The 18,820-nt window shown below is 45.3% G+C and overlaps 1 protein-coding gene across 3 annotated transcripts in view; it reads left to right on the top strand.

The window, feature by feature from the left end:
• Positions 1-18,820, top strand: part of LOC147464258 (Mitochondrial inner membrane translocase complex, subunit Tim44-related protein) — a 180,253-nt gene that overhangs the window by 107,195 nt on the left and 54,238 nt on the right. For all 3 annotated transcript variants that reach the window (XM_086513784.1, XM_086513787.1, XM_086513789.1), the window contains exon 5: positions 4,467-4,518. In XM_086513784.1, the coding sequence (XP_086369910.1) occupies positions 4,467-4,518 (52 nt within the window). The remainder of the gene's footprint in view (positions 1-4,466; positions 4,519-18,820) is intronic.

Below are 18,820 nucleotides of genomic sequence, written 5' to 3'. Positions count from 1 at the left end.
TGGCTTTGACTTGGGTTTGAAGCCGTGGATGCACGAAGTTTAGGGTAATCCTTATTGTAGTGATCCTTCGTTTCAGGGCAATGACGACATGGAGGGGACCCTTCGGGCAGGGGGCATTTGCTTTGGTAATGACCATATTCCCCGCATTTGTAGCACAAAATGGGCCGATTAATGGGCGAGTCAAAGGGCGAGGTGGTCCTTGCTCCTGGTGCATGGAGTGGTGGATGCATAGAAGCTTTGAGGTGATAAGGGAGCATGGGTATGTTAAAAGCTTTGAGAGGGAAAAGTGCTCTGCATACTTTGCATAGGAGGGGCTGTCAGCAAAGGTGGCATGTGGTTTGGATGGCCATAGGGGGAAACCATGTTGGATGCAGGTGGTGGCCCTTGTTGTAGAGTAGGACCAAGACTTTGCTGTATTTGCCTGAATCCCTTGAGGTAGTAGCAATCCTTGTCCTCTTGTCCAGACTTTTCACAAAAGTGGCAGTATACCCGAAGGGGGCATTCATGTGGAGGGTGCCCTAGAGAGCGGCATGATCTACACCAAACCATAGCCTTAGTCTCCTGCTGAGACTTGAGCTCGTCTAGCTCGCGCTTGATCTATTCCAATGCCTCGTGATGTGGAGGCTTCTCTTGTCTAAGAGAGAAGGACCTCTCCTCTTGAAGAGCTCGCTGTAACTTTAGGACTTCCATTTCCCTACGTAAAGAAGTTAACAGATCAGAAGGACTTTCCAAAAACACTGAGGGGGTCTCTACCTGAGCGGAGTCGGTGAACAACTTCCTAGCTCCTTCTATCCTAGTAGCAGCCGCGACAAATTCCTCCAAAGTGGCGTGTTGGAGGGTCTCTCGGAGTTTTGTTGGGAAGTTTTGGGAAGAGCCTTCTCCTCTCACTTTTTAACCATAAATTCACCTGGTTGCTGAGGAAGCTTGGCCACCAGAGACTTTGTTCTGGTCATGAGCTCTGTAAAAGTCTCATTTAGCTAGAGCATCAAGTTGGCCAACTCATCTAGGACCTTCTCCTGGAAGTCCCCTGGTCTGAAAGCTTCACAAAATTGTTGTCGTAAAGTGGCCCAAGTCGCAATGTGGTTCTCCGCAAACTGACTGTACCACTTGTCTGCTAAATCATCCAAGGTAGATGGGAAGAGTACTACGTAGGCATCTTCTCGGTTAAGGCCACGACCTATGCAGAGAGAAACAAACCTGTGGGCATGGCGTCAGCATCCTTTGTGGGATGAGAAGTTTATTGATGGGGATGATTGGAGAGGTGTAGAACTAGTTGAGGGACTGGAGGTAGCTGCAAGGAAAGGTAGGGGTAATGGGGCTAGTGGACTTCTACTTGGCACGAAGGGTTGACGCTTCCTATGGTAATACTTCAGAGGACTCAATAGTGGGCTTTGTCGCTCTTTTGATTGCCTTGTATGTGTCATGTAGTAACCAAAAGCCCACCCAAGCTTTGGGCACGAAGACCTTTAACTTGCTGAAAACTGGTCCAATCGGCACTAGACCAAGGCGAGAGAGAGACTGGACTACTTGGCTAGACTTGGACGAGACTAGACTAGACCAAGGCGAGTGACTGGACCACTTGGGTGTACCTGGACCAGAGAGACTAGACCAAGACAAGAGACTAGACCAGCAGGTCTAGAACTAAGACTACCCAGTCGAACCCAATAGAGCAAGACAAGTAGAGAGTTGAAACCTAGCAGCTCCTCGACTAGACTCTACTCCCTATACGGAGTGAGATTTCAGTTGAGGTCCCACCGGGCGTGCCAAAAATGAGAGCACCTGTAGCGAGGAAAATGTGTCGTGCTCTCTAGAGTGGGTGCTCCTTAGTGCAATATGCATGAAGCCTCACTCCAACAAAAGAAACATCACACAGGAACATGACTCAAACACAGAAGCAAAATATGACTCAAAACACGATATGACTCAAACACAGCTGGAGACTCAACTCAATGGAACTTGACAAGCTCAAAGAACCATACAACTCTTACTGGAAACACTCACATCTCCAAGCTCAGGACTCAAGGTACAATGGGGGTGTCGAGGCTCCAATGTGCAGGGAGAGTGCCAATGGCGTGAGAGCTCCCGACTCAGGATCCAAGGCTAGACGCTAAACCATACAAAAGTGAATAATGATGCGTACCGACGATTGGAACCAACCACTAAGAGTCACCAACAGCTGGCAGATATCCCAATCCAGCTAAGCCTATCTCTTAACTGAGGTGGTGGTGATCTGGCCAGTGTGTCCAATGGACCATCTGTAACACTTGCCACGTGTCACTGCCCAGGTGAGAGTCCGCCCAATGTGAACTCAAGCCCAACTGCAACTAACTGCTTATCTCATGCTAGTGACACTGTAGCCCTGCTACAAGTACTTCAGTAATCTTTTCACACACGTGTCAACCTGTAGTTGATGTTTGTACTCCGCTTTGGCGAACTTCCCCGCCAAAAAATTGCCCAATACTTCATTCTTTTCTTCAATTCCTGCCTGGGATTTCAACTTCTCTCCACCTTCGGGCTGAGAGGTGTTATCTTTGTGAGATTCTCCACGAGAACCCATGTGTGGTCTTGGGGTTCTTTATGGCTTATGCCCCTTAAGACAGAGCGATGAGACGGGAACGCGCCTGATGCCCGATGGTGGCTAATAAGTCCTTGACAAACAAGCACACTTCCACAATCCTTGACTTCTTTCCTTGCGTTAGTGATTCCTTTAAGCTTAGATGATGGTTCCTTTTACTTTCCCCTGAAGAGAGGGGCATAGAGAATGCAATAGAGATGTGTAGAGGGAGAGAGAAAAGGAAAGTGACACCTGATGGGGTCCCAACCAACCCCCCACACCGTTGCCGATGTGGTATTTGCTTTAAATCTAATGTACAAACAGTGAAATACCTCAAGTGCAAACTCTACTGACTCGAATGATGACAATCAACTCAGTAACTCCTGAAGGCGAGGCACCTCCGGGGCTGATTTGATGCACCTTTGGATCCTTCTCGATGTGGGATTGCGGATGGCCACCAAGGGGCTGATTGCACTCCCGGTGTGAGAGGAATGAAGGGCTGAAAATGCAGATTTCAACGAGGCCGATGATGGATGCCAGCGAGGGAATGGCGGAGGGGAGGGCTCAATAGGTTGCCAAAGTACCGGACCACATCTGGAACGAGCTAGCGGTAGCAGATCTCACACACTTCGCGAGGGAATGATCTGCAAGCTGATGGTAGCGATATGACTGGGAACTCCAAAACGCTGGCTGAATTTTGCAGCACGAGGCAGCGCTAGGGCTGATCTGGCCTTGGCCTTGCAGAACGCTAGCCTCTTTTGCTGCTGGCGGAAACGCTAGGACTGGATCTTGCTCCTCAAGCTAGCGTTTTCTCCAATCTGCAACTTATGCCAAATGAGGGGATCTATTTAGTATTTGCTCCCTTACTAGGTGAGGAATAGGCCTTAAGATTTAGTAAGGCCTGGGTAGGGAAATCTGACCGCCAGACTGAACAAATAAATCAATAAATTGATTTATTAATAAATTAGGTCAAGGGTGTTAAGGTGAAACTGTCGCACATCGACGTGGGGAATGGCTCGTTCGATTCCTCTAACCTAGAACTACATGCACATCATGCCAGATGCCCACCGTAAGATATTAACATCTGTCGAAATGCACATACAAACCATTTATGCAAGAGGGTTCCAAAACTGGAAAACCTAATCCAATGGACTTGCCCGGACATGCGGTCCTGCGATCAGCTATGTTTTCCACTTTCTTTGGAGGACAGTTACAATGGCAGCATACTCCACCTCAGTGGTTCTTACCACATTGATTGCATGAGCCACCCTGATGTATAGCTCAGGCTGCAGGATATGCACGTGCAAGTATGGGCGTGTGCATGCAAGAATGCATATTTATGTGCAAATGTGTGTGGGGGGACGGAGGGTGCATGCTACAGCGTGCGGCCACCGGGGAGGTGATGACGTCGATGGGCAGCAGCAGGGAGTGCGCTAGGTCTTGTTCTTTGTTTTCAACTTTCATTAGAAAGGTATTCTTTGAGACTTAGTCTGAGATCTGATTTCTGCTTATATATTTAGAGTTCTCTGTAACAACAATCATCCACTGTCTGGACCTAATCAATGTGTTTCAATTTTGCAGCTCTGATTGATACTGTATTTGTTTATATATTGATGGGCCATCATTCACTTATGTAGAGCTTGTTTAAGCATTGGCACAATCTTTTTCTTTATAATAAACGCTGCATTGATTGATGTACTTATCTGTTGTTATATTGCTGGGCCATCATCTACTGATGTAGAGCTTGTATAAGCATTGGCACAATCTTTGTTTTAATGATAACCGCTGTACTGATTGATGTACTTCACTGTTCCAGGGGTTCAAATAGTGTGCAATTCTGCTTTAGACATTTTCTAGAAGCTGACACTATACAACTTGAATTTTGATGCTTTAAGTTCTTTGTATTGTTCAGATGGTTCACAAGAAAAGGCTGGCAAGAAATCAAACAGTCCATTATGCATCAGGTGAAGTCCTTGGCCTCTCCATCGACTTACCTTTTCAGCAAGTTATCTGTTTCAATAGCTGTCATTGTATAAAAAAGACAAAGCATGGATATAGATAGCAACAAGGCCTCCATTAAACAATCTTTTTTTTTTGGCAAGAAAGTGAAAGCTCCTGTTTGCAAACATATTTATGTGAAGGCCAGCTATTTACCCTTTGAGTGCTTCAGCAGGGGCAATTCCAGCTAATATGGGATATAATAGCTTGTTTCTCAGGGAGGTAAGGTTAAGATGATTGCTAATGAGTTGCAAGGGGCATAGTACATCCTGCATTTGCTGTATGTAATTGTGGCTGAAATCTATGGTCTATTGATGGTTTTGTTGGTCTCTCATTATTTGTTCAAGGTATTTTTAAGAGTAGGGAATGTTTTACGTATGTTTGAATGTTGTGTAAACTAGTATAGATCACGTGTGATTCGGCCCGAGACTGCCATTCATACTTACTCCTTGTGTGGAAATAACTATTGCTGTATGGTGAAGAAGCTGCAAGTCGCTCCAGGTCCCCAGGAATGAGGCTATATTATGTTCGTGATTTGTTCTCTTTCTTAGCTTTAGAAGAGTGCTACATCGGGTCCAGGATCCTTCTGAACCTCAATAAGTGTCAAATCACAAGGGGGACACTGTCATGATCCTGGAAAGACATGCTGCCATGCAAGCTTTGAGGAGGGTGTCTCTCAATTGCAAATACTGCCAATAGTGCTCCATATCTCATCTCCAGTTCAGTTAATCGAGATTGCATCTGAAGAAGAGTTCATTTAGGCTCTGTCTTATATACTATGTTCTTGATTTCCAGCAGTGGGGGCCCCTTGAAGCTCAAGGCAGGGACTACCATAAGGCTGACATGATCCTCAACAGGGAATAACCAAGGATACAACTTGGTGTGGCTCTTATGTGGCCAAAGATCGAGGATGGTCACTCATAGTGGACAGCTCCAAGCAATCTGGCAAGAGGAACTTTCATAGCCAATGAAGGGCACACATAAGGAGCTTCCAAGCTTCTCTAGGAGAGCCTGTCTCTGCATCGCTGCATGTTTAAACTTCAGAAGAGCATTATGCTCCAAGCCTCCGATGCGCTTCTGGGTTCAGTTTGGCATGTGACCAGGCAGATGAGGATCTTATGCGGAACCCTTTGCATTGGAATAAGGCATTTTTCTCGCTCTACAGATGAAGACAGCATATGGAATGTGCTTGCCTGGTTGAGGGTCCTGCTGTTGCAACAGATTGCCTGGTGCCTTATCTGTCTCACAGGAGGGAGGAGTCTTTGGGTGAGGGTAAAGCATTTTCTTGAGCTATCCTCCACCCCTCTCTCGTGAAGGATCCTCCTCCCTCTCGTTTTTCCCTCACAATCTATGGAAGGTGTTATCAGATGATGACTCGGCATAGAGATGACATGGTAGCCACTGATGTGGCAGAAGCTTTGGCTTGCTCTAGCTTTTCCCTACACTGATGCTTTGAACATTTTGCTATCAATGTAGATCAGGATGTGTTTTGTACTCCGGTTTGTCCTCGCTTATCCAAAAAAAAAAGAAAAAAGGTGCAAATTAAAGATGCTATTATATAATATGCACGGGTTAGTGGTGGAGCGATGGAGCTCTAAATCTAGGGAATGCTAAGATTTGTGTAGCTAGCTTCATCTGGTACCAAAATGAGGGTGTAGGATTTGATGCATTGGAGTCCTCGAAGAATAGCAGCAGGATTTAAGAAAGCCTGTTCCACCCTCCCCTGTCTGTCCTGCTGGTGTCATGCCCTGATCTCTCTAATCTACCTCTGATGTAGCCTTGTAGCTAGTACTTAGGTCACCTGCTGGACCGTGCCATCTCTGCCTGCAGTAGCGTCAGTCCTCTCTAGGTGGTAGGCGGGGTGCAGTGGTGGTGCGCTGGAGGAATTCTGTGAGCTGAAATTCTTGGCCTCTGCTAGAGGCAGTGAGTGAGTAGAGGTATGTCAAGCAGGAAGCACCCCATCTGCCTCTGATCTCTTGACTCAATGAACTTTCTAAGTGTGGTCAACGTAGTGTATCGGCGATTCGGCTGCATATGCTCTCCTAAGCTGGGCATCTGCATACATAATTCTCTCCACTGCCTACCTCTGTCATACATAGCTGCAAGCTCTCTCAGCACTATGGATGCAGGTGGCTCCAACAATCCTGATCTCTAATCTGTGTGATGATACTCTGAGCTGTCCAATTGCTACTCCAGCACTTTGTGGCATATATACATCCATGTAGCCTGGTCTATGTATGAATATTCCCAAGAAGTGATCTCTAGTAGAGAATTTTCAGTGGAAGAAGCTGTAATCCATGTCTCTCGAATGTAATGGTGCCAGAGATAGTCTCAGGATCGGGTTCTTCTTGCTGTGTGAGAGGTGAATGAAGCTGAGTCAGAGTCATATGGGGAAGGTGGTAGCTGATCTGCATATGACGATCTGCTCCCTCTTGTGGCTGTTACCTTTCTTCAAACCTCAAAGGCTCTTATGAGAGTATATCTGAGGTTGAATCTCTTATCCTCTAGATGAAATAGACTGCGAGGAAGGGATCTCCACTAGCATAGGTGGTACAACTAGCTTGGTTTGTATAACTGAGTGAATCTGACTTTGTACGTGAACTTGTCGGCACAAAGAGTCCCTCCAACATGTCTCCCACAAAGAATAAAGGGTTTCTAAGTTCTCTATCCTGCTGTATTCAGCAGCCATCCTCCTCTTTAACACCTAAAAGCAGAGGAAATAGAAATCTGTCCCGATGGAAGTGTCTCCAGGAGCACTCCTTTGTGATAGTTTCGATCCTCACTGCCTAGGTGACGCTAGGAGTATGTCTTCTCCGGAAGCACATCGAGGGCAAGGGAGTAGGCTGGAAATCTGCAGCAAAAGAGGGACAACAGGGGCAGTTGTCAAAGAGTCTTCCTCATGAGTGAACTATATGGTACTGTGGGTTGCTTGTTGGTGGTGTGCTATCAAAGGGGAGAGATAGACATGCATGGTTGGCATTGATGGGTAGTGGGGGGATGATGAAGAAGGTGATAAGATGTGTTGCCTCTTTGAATGCGTGTAGTTCATAGTACCACCCCCTCTGAGACCAATGGGTGGAATACATGTGAATTCTCTTTAGCTAGGCCGTTGCATGGGCCAGACAATGCCGTGACCCCAGCCAAAGTAGAGGGAGACAACCGTATGCCATGGGGTTTGTGGTGTCTTCTATTGTTCTCTCCATTTTTGCATCGTCCAAGGGGTGCAGCATCTCGGAGTCTCGGACTCCTCAAAGTCATGGGTCTCACACTGCCTGGACTTCCCCCAGGCTGGAATATTCCTCGACATTAGCATGATCACGATCCGTAAATATGGATTAAGAAGAGGACACAATGTTTTTATAAAATAATTATCATTTATGCTAATTTCGGCTGTGTGGATTGAGCGAGTGTAGAGTAGATGCATCATTATAATGTGTTTGTTTTAATATGCACTTGTATAGATAGAGGCTGGGAAAGGTAGGTGGATGATATCATGAGCGATGGATGCTAGGCTCATGGGTGCTTATTGGAGAGTACATGGGTACATTGTTTACACTTCACATAGTAGGTGACTAAGGCTTCTTTCCTGTAGGCTAGGAAAGATTCTTTGAAGAGTGCTAGGTTATTGATGTATTCCCATGAATGAATCTGGATGATACCCTCCTTCATCGACATTCATTTACGGAAGCCTTGAAAAAACATGTCTTGTGGGTCTTGGGTCACAAATAAGATTTGAAGAAACTTGGGAAATTAGTTCAGATGCCCTAGCTATTATGCATGGGATTGACATGGTTCTTGGTGTTGACAAAGTTCTGAAAAGGCCAAACTTGATATTTGTGGAGTAGATAGGGCAAGTGGAAGTTTAGCTACTTGATTGGGTACGGTCCACCACTAGAGTGAGAATGTGTGCAAACAGGCTATTTCAAGATTCTCAAGCCTGTGAGATTGGGGGCTTAAAAGCTTTGAATTTAAAAGCCATTTAGAGGCGTCTTTGGAGCCAGGTACCTATAATACGTGACTTATGATACGTGTACTAGACGTCTTTTTCAGGGACCCCAAATAAAAAACATGGTTTTTGTATTGTAGATGTTTCTTGCATAGCCCTAGGCATAAGAATAAAAAATAGTAAAGCTCACTTTTTTACCTGATTTGGCAAAAAATTTAGGCAAAAAATCAGGAATGAATACCAAACAATTGTCTCTTTACAACCAAGGGTGAAGCACAACCTTCAACCAATTCTTCTTCACAAGTTTGTTGGCATGCACGCAAATAGCTGATGAAGAAACTCCTTCCATTAGGCTTTTGAATTTAATCACTTCCGGCAAGTTATCGGATGGAAACACAAAGATAATTGCAATCTACACACTTAGCAACACTTTTAGTACTTCAAATCAGCTATGTGAAAGAAAGAGAGAAATGAAATGAAATGTTATATTAACGTCTTCAAAAGGCCAAAGTGACCTATGAGACCAGAAAGTTACAATGTGGTGGATCTGGAGAGAGAGAGAGAGAGAGAGAGAGAGAGAGAGAGAGAGAGAGAGAGAGAGAGAGAGAAAGAAAGAAAGATTTTTAACGTCTATGTCAGGCCGAAATCGGCCTATGAGACAAATCAAATGTACATGGTGTGTATGTCATCCGTCTATCGGAAAGACAAATGAAAATGAGAGAGAGAGAGAGAGAGAGAGAGAGAGAGAGAGAGAGAGAGAGAGAGAGAGAGAGAGAGAGAGAGAGAGAGAGAGAGAGATATGATATGAAATGTTATATTAACGTCTTCAAAAGGCCAAAGTGACCTATGAGACCAGAAAGTTACAATGCGGTGTATCTGGGGCTTGGCCCTTAGCTATACATGAAAAGCACTGAAGTCTAAAAGTATCTGTTTTATTTATGGTTTTGGCCCCTCGGCCAAGGTTGTGTAAGTTGGGTGGGTTAGGATTTCAATCCTAACCCCTTTTGATCTGTAAGGCCTCTCGGCCATCTTTAATAAGTTGGCAAATTCTTTTGTGTCTTCTTCTTCTGCTAGGGTTTAGGCCCCTTGGTCGGGATCTACTCCAATGGTTGGAACTTGGTGGTGCCGCGTTATTGACTTGTCACATTGAAGTAAGCCTTTTGGTGCTAGAAATGTAGTCCGAAAAGCCTTTGGATTTGCTGAAAGTCAGCAATATAAGCTTAAATGAGTGCCATTAAGTCAAAGGTTCTTCATCCAAGTTTTCCAATGTAGAACGAGTGGTTGATGGAAAAGATTTCTGTATGAATGGAATAGTGTAAATTAGGGTTTTGGATGAGAATCGGGACAACTTTGCCATCAATGAGGAATCAACCATCACAGTATCTACCTTTCTAGCCCTTTTTGCAGGCTTGTAGAACTATTGGCATGCATGACCTAATGTGCTCTGTTCGCGGATACAGATGGCAGACATAGGTGTGGGTTGTTGCATGTTGTTGGCGGGGGTGGGCTGAATGGGCAGGCGGGGCGGTAGCTCAAGCGTGTTGCTGTAACTGTGTGAGCGTGAATGTCGCATTTGTGTAGGCGTCAGCAAGGGAGGACCCCTATGGGTGACAATGAAAGGGATGTGGCGACACAAGCAGTAATGTTCGAGTGGGCAAGGTTTAGAGACCTATGGCCTGGACCTTTGGCAACTATATATATATTATACGAGAGACTTTGATATCACCTAGGCAGCTCCTGCCTCTGTAGATGCTATACTACAGAGAGCACTTCATGAGCATTTTGGAGGATGGATTCAAAGAGAAACCCAGATACATGCAGGGCTTCTTACCACATGGTTTTAGGGTGACGATTGGCCAACGCAGGGTTTGATTACATCACCTTAAGATAGAGACAAGTGCAGTAGCTCGACTCTCTAGAGACATGCGGATATGTAGACTATGTTGGGAGGTGGTGGATGACGAGCAGGGGGAGGTTGAGAGTGAGAAGCATAATGTATGTAATTGCAGGTTCTACACCCCCATCAGGGATAGTTCACCTCTAAAAAGGTGAAAAGTTTTACCCTAGATCCCCCAACCTTGAAGTCCTTAGGCTGATGTGGTGCAAAGCTAGATATGGATAGTAGGGGTAGGCATAGGGACTCCAACCATTATATCCAGCTGGCTGTGGGGGAGATGGTGGAAACGGCGGTTGCATGAGGTCAACATCAGATAGCTACACCATGTTTTTGAAAGCTCCTCCAATTAGAATAGAGGATTGAGTAGGTTGTCGGTTAGAGGCCCTTGTGCTTTCTAGTGCCGGAAAAGGAATTGCCTGAGGCAATAGAGGAGGCAACATGTAGTTCAAAAATTGTTGAAAGTTCTACAAAATCGGGAGATTCTAATGAGGATACCTTGAGAGTACGTTCCCGAGTTCATCGAGGAGGAATTGCAGATACTCTGCGGAATCTAGAAACGCCATCTTGCTTTGTTTAATCTTGGGAAGACCAGTATGCTCTCAGAAAAGCATATGATTGAAGCTCTTTGATACCATTGTAACCGGACGGCACCATATGCCAAGTGAAACAATAGACTAGAATAGACCTTTAGCACTTCAAACAATTGGAGAGAGAGAGAGAGAGAGAGAGAGAGAGAGAGAGAGAGAGAGAGAGAGAGAGAGAGAGAGAGAGAGAGAGAGAGAGAGGGAGAAATGAAATGAAATGTTATATTAACGTCTTCAAAAGGCCAGAATGACCTATGAGACCAAACTGATACAAAAGTGGTGAATCTGTTACAATGCTGGGTACCTTAGTACTAAAGTACTAAGTGTGAAAAGTGTGAAAATAAATGTGAAAACTAAATACAAAGTATTAAATAAACTTCTTAGGAGCATTTTGGGTGTCTGGCTAGAATGCTTCTAATCCTTTGTTGTAGTCTCCTCCGGTGAAGTGTGCTTCTGCATCTTGGTCGTGGTCATCTCGATTTCCTAAGCTCAATCGCTCTGTCAATTAGGGTGCCTTTGGTATGAATGTGGGTACTCCTTTGTGCTGGCTGCTGGCCTCTTGCTTCTCCTTCCACTCTTGCTTCTCTCGATCCGAAGAAATCTGTGATCTGCCTCTGAGGCTGTAGTGCTCTTTGTCCTCTCATTAGATTATCCCCGTGCCGATGTAGTTCCATTAGGTACAAGCCTAAGCATCTTTGATCTTGGTATTGCATGATTCTATCTAGAGGTCCAAAGCCTTCTTTAAATAGGCAATGGAAACGCCCACGTATCTCATAATATACTGTGCAGTGGCATATGTAGTGTAATTTTGTCTCCAACTCCATTCCGCATAACTTGCAAATTCTGCTCTCAGGTGGGATTCCCCTTAATCTGCCAAATTCAATTTCCAACTGGTGTGAGGATGTACGAATATGACCAATAGCACATCTCAAACCATGAGACAGGTGGGTATTCATGTAGCTCGGGCGAATCACAAATCCATCTTCAGATAGCTGTAGGAAGTTTCCTTTGTAGTCAGCCATCTTCGTGCTCAATTCTTGTGTAGGGTCTATCCATGTCCTCCTAGTATCCAACTGTATAAGATCCTGACGGATGATTTTATTAATCTCCGTTCGTGTAATTGCGAGTGATGGAGCCTCAAGAGAGTATTGGAAGGGGGGCAATCTTTCCATACTGAACCCGTGTCTCTGAAACCACGAGGACAGTTGCGCATACTAGCATGATGTATCCCCTTTCATTGCTAATTGTCGAGAGGATTCGAGGGCCAGTCTAGTATATCGGCAATTATTTGTATCCCACAAACCATGTATAAAGGACACTGATCTGGTAAGAGCTTCAATTGCTATCTGAGGGGCAGCTAGTTCCTCTTGGGTAATCGCGTGTGGTACCGAGGCCCTGGCTCTAATCATTCGGGAAATCATAGATACCGAAGGTCTCTCCATTGACTTCCAATTATCCTGATCCACAGATGGTCCCCAAAATCTGGACCCCATAAAGCATAGCCGAAGCCACCACAGTATCAAAGAGCCATAGTTTTGTTTGTGGTTCCTGAAACTGCACTTGTGAACACATCCTCTCGAACCCTCCCAAGACCGCAGAGGCTCTGGATAATCTAGCATCCGCTGCTTTCTTAAGAGTAAACTTCGGTCCTGCAAATACCACCCCAAGATATGTGTATGCGTCTGTGTACTCTACTGTATCCTGGCCATATGCAAATGTAGGTGCCAATCTCCTAACCCACTGCGGTGTGGTGTTAAACACCGTAACTTTGGTTTTACCCAAGTTTACCGACAGTCCACTGTGCTCTGCGAATTTATGTAATGCATCTAGCTGCCTCTGCATTCCATCTGGTGATTCTGCTATCAATACAATATCATCTGCATACAACAACAAAGGGATCCATGACCTTGCAAGTTGAGCACCTCTGTCACCCTCTCTATCAATGTAATCTGATACCTCATCTATGTACATACCAAATAAAGTAGGGGAAAGTGGGCATCCCTGCTTTATTCCAACGGTGGAATGAACAATGTCGGAATCCCCTTCTGGACTACGTACATAACCAGTTACTGACCCGTATAAGGCCATGATCCCCCAAATAATCTCTTTGGGGACCCCTAACTCTTGCATCGTGCGCATCAATCTGGCCCTTGGTACTGTATCAAAAGCTTTCCGAAAATCCACAAAGCAACAATACATCCTTCTCCCGTTTGCTCTTCCCTCCTCAATAATGACTCTGAGCGTAAGAATATGATCTAAAGTGGAATAACCCCTTCTGAATCCAGCTTGTCCTGTTGCCCTTATGCCCTCATTCTTTGCCAATCTACTCAATTTTTGTTCAAGAATGTATGGGTACAGTCGGGTCAATGTTCGACCTACCATAATGGTACGGTAGTTCCCGGGTATCATAGGATCCCCTGACTTGAAAATAGGTACGATAGTAGATAATTTCCAAGATTGAGGTAATCCTTCACACATGACCCGATTAAACAGACGAGCAAGGACTTTTGAGAGTAGATCCCTGACATGGATCAAATGTTCTGCTACTAAACCATCATGATCATATGCTCTTCTTGTCTTCATCTCATCAATGGATTTTTTCACCATTTCCGTAGTAAAGAAAGTACTAGTAGCAGGGCATGGCTCTAGCGGATTTGGTAATGGAGGCTGTCGAGATACCATATATAATGATGTTACATATTGACCCCAAATCTCAGGAGAAGTAATCGTCGGAGGCGGTGAGTGCTCGTGAAATAAGCGCCAGGCCTCATGTTAGTCCTGACTCAAGAAGAGCTGATATAAATTCTTCTCCAGTTTGGCTAAAAATGCCCTTTTCTTGCGACGTACTATACACCGAAGAGCAATCTGAGACTGCTTATATGTGATGATCCCAAGTGTAAGCTCTTTCTAGACCTGGGTTCTCGTCTCTCTGCATTCCTCGTCATACCAACTGTTTTGAGGCATGTTCCCATATCCTCTCTTCTGATCATGTTGAGTATGTGGGTATGCCTCTTGTGCTGCTCCATGTAGTATCTTTGTTAACTGAGAAGTAATCTCCTCTACAGTATATACTGGCTCGGCTGCCCACATCCTATTATAGATCTTTTCCACATAGACTGAATCAGTCTCTGGCGTGAAAGTATATCTTGTGTGTGTCTTCTTCCTTTGTACTTGAGAGGCATTGTATTGGAAGGAGATTGATAAGGTCAAGAGAGCATGATCCACTGCAATCCCAACCGGTCTGGGTCCCACCTTAAAGTCCTCGATACTAGAAATAAAGCTTGGTGAAGTCATGACATAATCCACTGTACTGGCCCCATGCCTGTGCGGGAAGCATGTGAATCCCCCAGATAACGGGAAATTCTCTAGACCATTAAGTATGGCCAAACCATGTATAGTTGCCATCTCCATGAGATGTCTCCCATATTCAGTGTGTTCTTTATCCTGTGAGTTTCTATAAAGCCCCCTCTGTGATAAATCTACTTCTCTGAGCATTTCCTCAGAAGTATCATAGAATACTGCTTGAGAGTTGGGCGTTCTAGCATTAAAGTCTCCTAAGAGAACGATGTCTCCATCTCTAGAGAACTCCCATAAGTCATTATTCAATATGGAGAAAGGGGACTGTCCTTTAGGTGAGGAGGAGACTGAGGTACTTGGAGGGAAGTAGCATATAGCGATATATAGAAATCTACCTGTCTCGGCTCTCATTCTCACCCACATATACCTTGCTTGCTCATCTTTCCTGATAATCTGTAGTGGTGGTTTCAGCTCCTCTTTAAATAAGACTGCTACTCCTCCTTAACCCCGGCTACCCCGTAGAGATCTCTTGTCTGGTTGACCAGCTGTTTCCCATAAATAACCCTTCACATGTGGCATACGCTGTCCCGGTATTTGGTGTCTCTCTGAGTAGAAAACTATGTCTTTGTCCCTAAAGCTGTCTTCAAAGGCACCTACATCTAGCCTATATGATCCATTACAATTCCACGCTGGTAATCGGAGCGTCGCCCCATAGGTCTCGCACCGTCATGCTGAGCGCTTTTCTAGAACCACTAGTTTCCCTCCTCTATAAAGGGCGAATTTCCCCTTTTCTCTTGCTGCCATGATCTCTGGCATCAACTCTTGCATGTGTGCCACTTGTGCCAATGTAAGGTCATCTCCCAGGAAAATACCGGTTTTCTTAAGAGTCAGCCTCTTCTTTAGAAATTCTTTCCTTAGTTCTATATTCGGGAAGCAGAGAATAAGTGCCCTATCCTTTACGTTTCCCTTCTCATCGATTCCTTTCTTGCCCACTCTCCATGCACTTGTGTGAGTAGGCTCTGTGATGCCCATGTGTTGTAGCAGTTCCTTCACTTCTTCATCTACATTCTCTTTGTCTTTGACTCCTGTGACCCGCACATGCAGAGCCCGATTCTTCCTTTTCTGCTCTTCCTCAATGGTCATATTAATAATGGTAGAAGTAGGTGTGGTCTCGAGCATTTGGGCCTTCCCTTTCATCGCATCCTCAATCCATTTCTCTGCTTCATCAACCTTTTCTTCTGTCTTAAAAAGACGTTCTGCCCATGAAGATGCCGTTTTCGATTTCTGTTCATCTCCTTCCCGTAGAGCTTTCATCTGATCCTTCATGTCCTCGAGCTCCTTCAGCACCAAAGGTTGGTCGTCTCCCTTCTCCTTAGTTGCAGATTTGCAAGCCGCAAGTTCTCCTTTTAGCTCCTCGATTATTGCATCTTTTTCCCCCATGTGCTTTTCCATATTTGTTCTCCATGCTTCAAAACTTGCTACTGCCTCATCGAGTTTCTTTTGCATAACGCATTCTGTTACATTTACTTCGGCCTTGATTAGGTTTCGTAATTCCGTTTTCAAGATCTAAATCTCCTCATTCTGTATCCCCCGGATCTCTCTCCTTAGTTCTCTCATCATGTCTCCATACATGGAGTTCCTGTAGCTCTCAGCACTCGCGTGCATTTCCTTCCTGATGTCATCCCTCATATAGTTTAGCTATGATTTGAGCATCACCTGGACCTTCTCCATCATAGTTCATCATGTGTCCCGGAGGTTTTCCCCACTCGTAAGGATCCTGGTGATAGTACAGTATCTCTGTTTCTCCGTTTAAATGTAGTTGTTGTTTTTTTTTGGGGTGGTGTAGCTATCTACACCCGGCCCTTCCCCTTCGGTGGGCGGATCCATCGAACCCGAGCCACAAATGTGGGGTAGGGTACTAGAGAGAGAGAGAGAGAGAGAGAGAGAGAGAGAGAGAGAGAGAGAGAGAGAGAGAGAGATTGTTTAACATATGTAAAAAGGCCGAAATCAGCCTATCAGACAAATCAGAGTACATGAGGTGGGTGTCCTTTGTGTATCCGTAAAGGATAAAAGGTACAAAAGTAAAAATATCTATCTTGTATGATGATTGGGGGAGGAAAGTGATAGGAGGGTGGGGGTGGAGCTCCAAAACTGAGGAAAAGATGCAATCCTATATGCTGGGGTAGATACAATCATGAGATGACATGCTATCCTATCTCTAGCTCCATCCAGTACCATAATCAGGGTGCATTACATAATGCCTGGGCAGGTAGGTTGTGAACAGTCCTCGTAAGATGGCCTCGTTTCTCATACACACCGTGCAATGACATATGTAATGTAACTGTGTCTCTCGCTCTAGATGACATAAGAGGCATATCCTGCAATCTGTTGGTATCCCTTTGAATCTGCCAGTCTCAATCTCGAGCTGATGTGAGGATGTGCGTATCTGGCCAATGGCACAACGCAAACCATGAGAAAGATGTGTGTCGATATAGCTAGGTCGAATCACAAACCCATCCCCTTTGAGGTGGAGAAGATGCTCTCTATAGAAAGCCATCTTCGTGCCCAACTCTTGTACCGGCTCTGTCCATGTCCTCCCCGTGTCTAGCTGGATCAGATCCTGATGAACGAGTCTAGTAATCTCCACCCGTGCCAGAGACATTAGGGGTCCCTGTAGGGAGTACTGAAAAGGAGGCAGCCTGTCCATGGTGAAGCCATTTGTCTGAAACCATGTTGTCATCTGTGCATACTAGCATGATGTATCCCCATGTAGAGCTAATTGTCTGGAGGACTCTAGGGCCAACCTGACATATCTATCTCTGGTAGTATCCCATAAGCTGTGTACAAAGGAGACTGATCTGGTAAGCGCCTCAATCTCCACAGGGAGGGCAGCGAACTCCGCTCGAATGATATCATGCGGTACAGAGGCTTTGGCTCCAATTAGCGTAGAGATCATAGATACCAAGGGCCTCTCCATACGTCTCCAACCACCCTAGCCTACAGAAGGTCCCAACCAAAGTGTCAAAGAGCCATAACTATGTCCTAGGTTCCTGGAATTGAACCTACGAACACATCCTCTCCAATCCTCCCAAAGCCGCATAAGCTCTAGGAAGTCTAGTCTCTGCTGCTCTTCTCAAAGAAAATCTCGGCCCAGGAAAGACTACCCCTGGGCCCTAGGTAAGTGTATGGATCTGTATACTCCACAATCTCCTGACCATGTGTGAAAGTAGGTGCTGATCTTTTGATCCACTGTGGTGTGGTGTTAAACACCATAACCTTGGTAAAACCAAGGTTTACGCATAATCCACTATCCGCTGCAAAACTGTGTAGTGCATCCAAATGTTGCTGCATACCCTTTGGTGAATCAGATATCAACACAATATCATCAGCATATAACAACAATGGGATCTATGTCCCTGCCAGCTGGGCACCTCTGTCACCCTCTTTGTTAATGTAATCAGACACCTCATCAACATACATACCAAATAGAGTACGAGACATGGGCAGTCCTGTTTCATCCCAATAGAAGAGTGAACTAAATCAGATACCTCTTCCCGAGTGCGTACATGTCCCATCACTAATCTGTACAAAGCCATAATCCCCCAAATCAACTCTATGGGCACCCCCATCCTGTGTAGTCTGCCCATCAATCGAGCTCTCGGTACCATATCAAATGCTTTGTGGAAATTTATCCTTACCTGTTCCTTGATTACCTTGATTTTCTCTATCACAGAGGGTTGAAATTCACCTTCCTCTAGTCCACGGCTTGTACTGTCAACAAGCTCCCGTTTGAGGGCTAAGACTTCTTCTTTGAGTGTCTGTGAGTCCGCCTTAAGTGCTTGTATCTCTGCGTTTAGTTTCTCTTCCTCCTCCTTCCATTGTGCGCCTTCGTTGAAGACCATTTGAAGGAGGTTGGCCTTCTCCTTCCACCATTCTTCCATCTCTATTTTCCATTCCTTCATTTCCCTTTCCATTTGCGTCATCCGCTTGTTCGTGAGCATGAAGGTGGCCTTTGCTCGCGGCTTGCACATAGGTGAAACATTCATGGCTTCCGTGTCTTTGAAGGTGGAGCAAAGGAGATGGTTTCCATGTTCTGTGAGGGTGAAGCAATACCCAGCAAGACCATGGACACATAGGCAGAGGGCTGTTTGCGAAACTGAAGGTACTGGTGCGAACTTGAAGGTACTGCGAAACTGAAGGTATTGGTGCTGAACACTGGAGGTACTACTGTCTGATAATTACTGTGGGCTGAAGCTGAATTTGTATGGCTGAAAAGGCTGAATACTGAGGGTTCAGCTGCATTAAAACCCAGGGACGATTGGAAGACGCAGTTGTGGACAGCCCCTGTGCAAAACATAGGCTGAAGTTGGGGCTGGTCGAAAACGCTGCTGCTTGCTGGGTGGTGATGGGCTGAATTGCTCCCAAACACAGGTGCTGGTTGGCAATGGCTGATCTGCTACTAAATGCTGGGTGAGAGCAGCATGTCAGCAGATGAGCAGGCAACAACACGCAGCTCTTCACAGCAGCTCGTCACAGTATATATA

The sequence above is a fragment of the Adiantum capillus-veneris genome, chromosome 1 (genome assembly GCF_014529385.1).
Source record: "Adiantum capillus-veneris isolate H3 chromosome 1, ASM1452938v2, whole genome shotgun sequence".
Classification (NCBI taxonomy): domain Eukaryota; kingdom Viridiplantae; phylum Streptophyta; class Polypodiopsida; order Polypodiales; family Pteridaceae; genus Adiantum; species Adiantum capillus-veneris.
The sequence above is the reverse complement of the archived record's forward strand: the minus strand, read 5'-3'. Positions and strand labels throughout refer to the sequence as shown.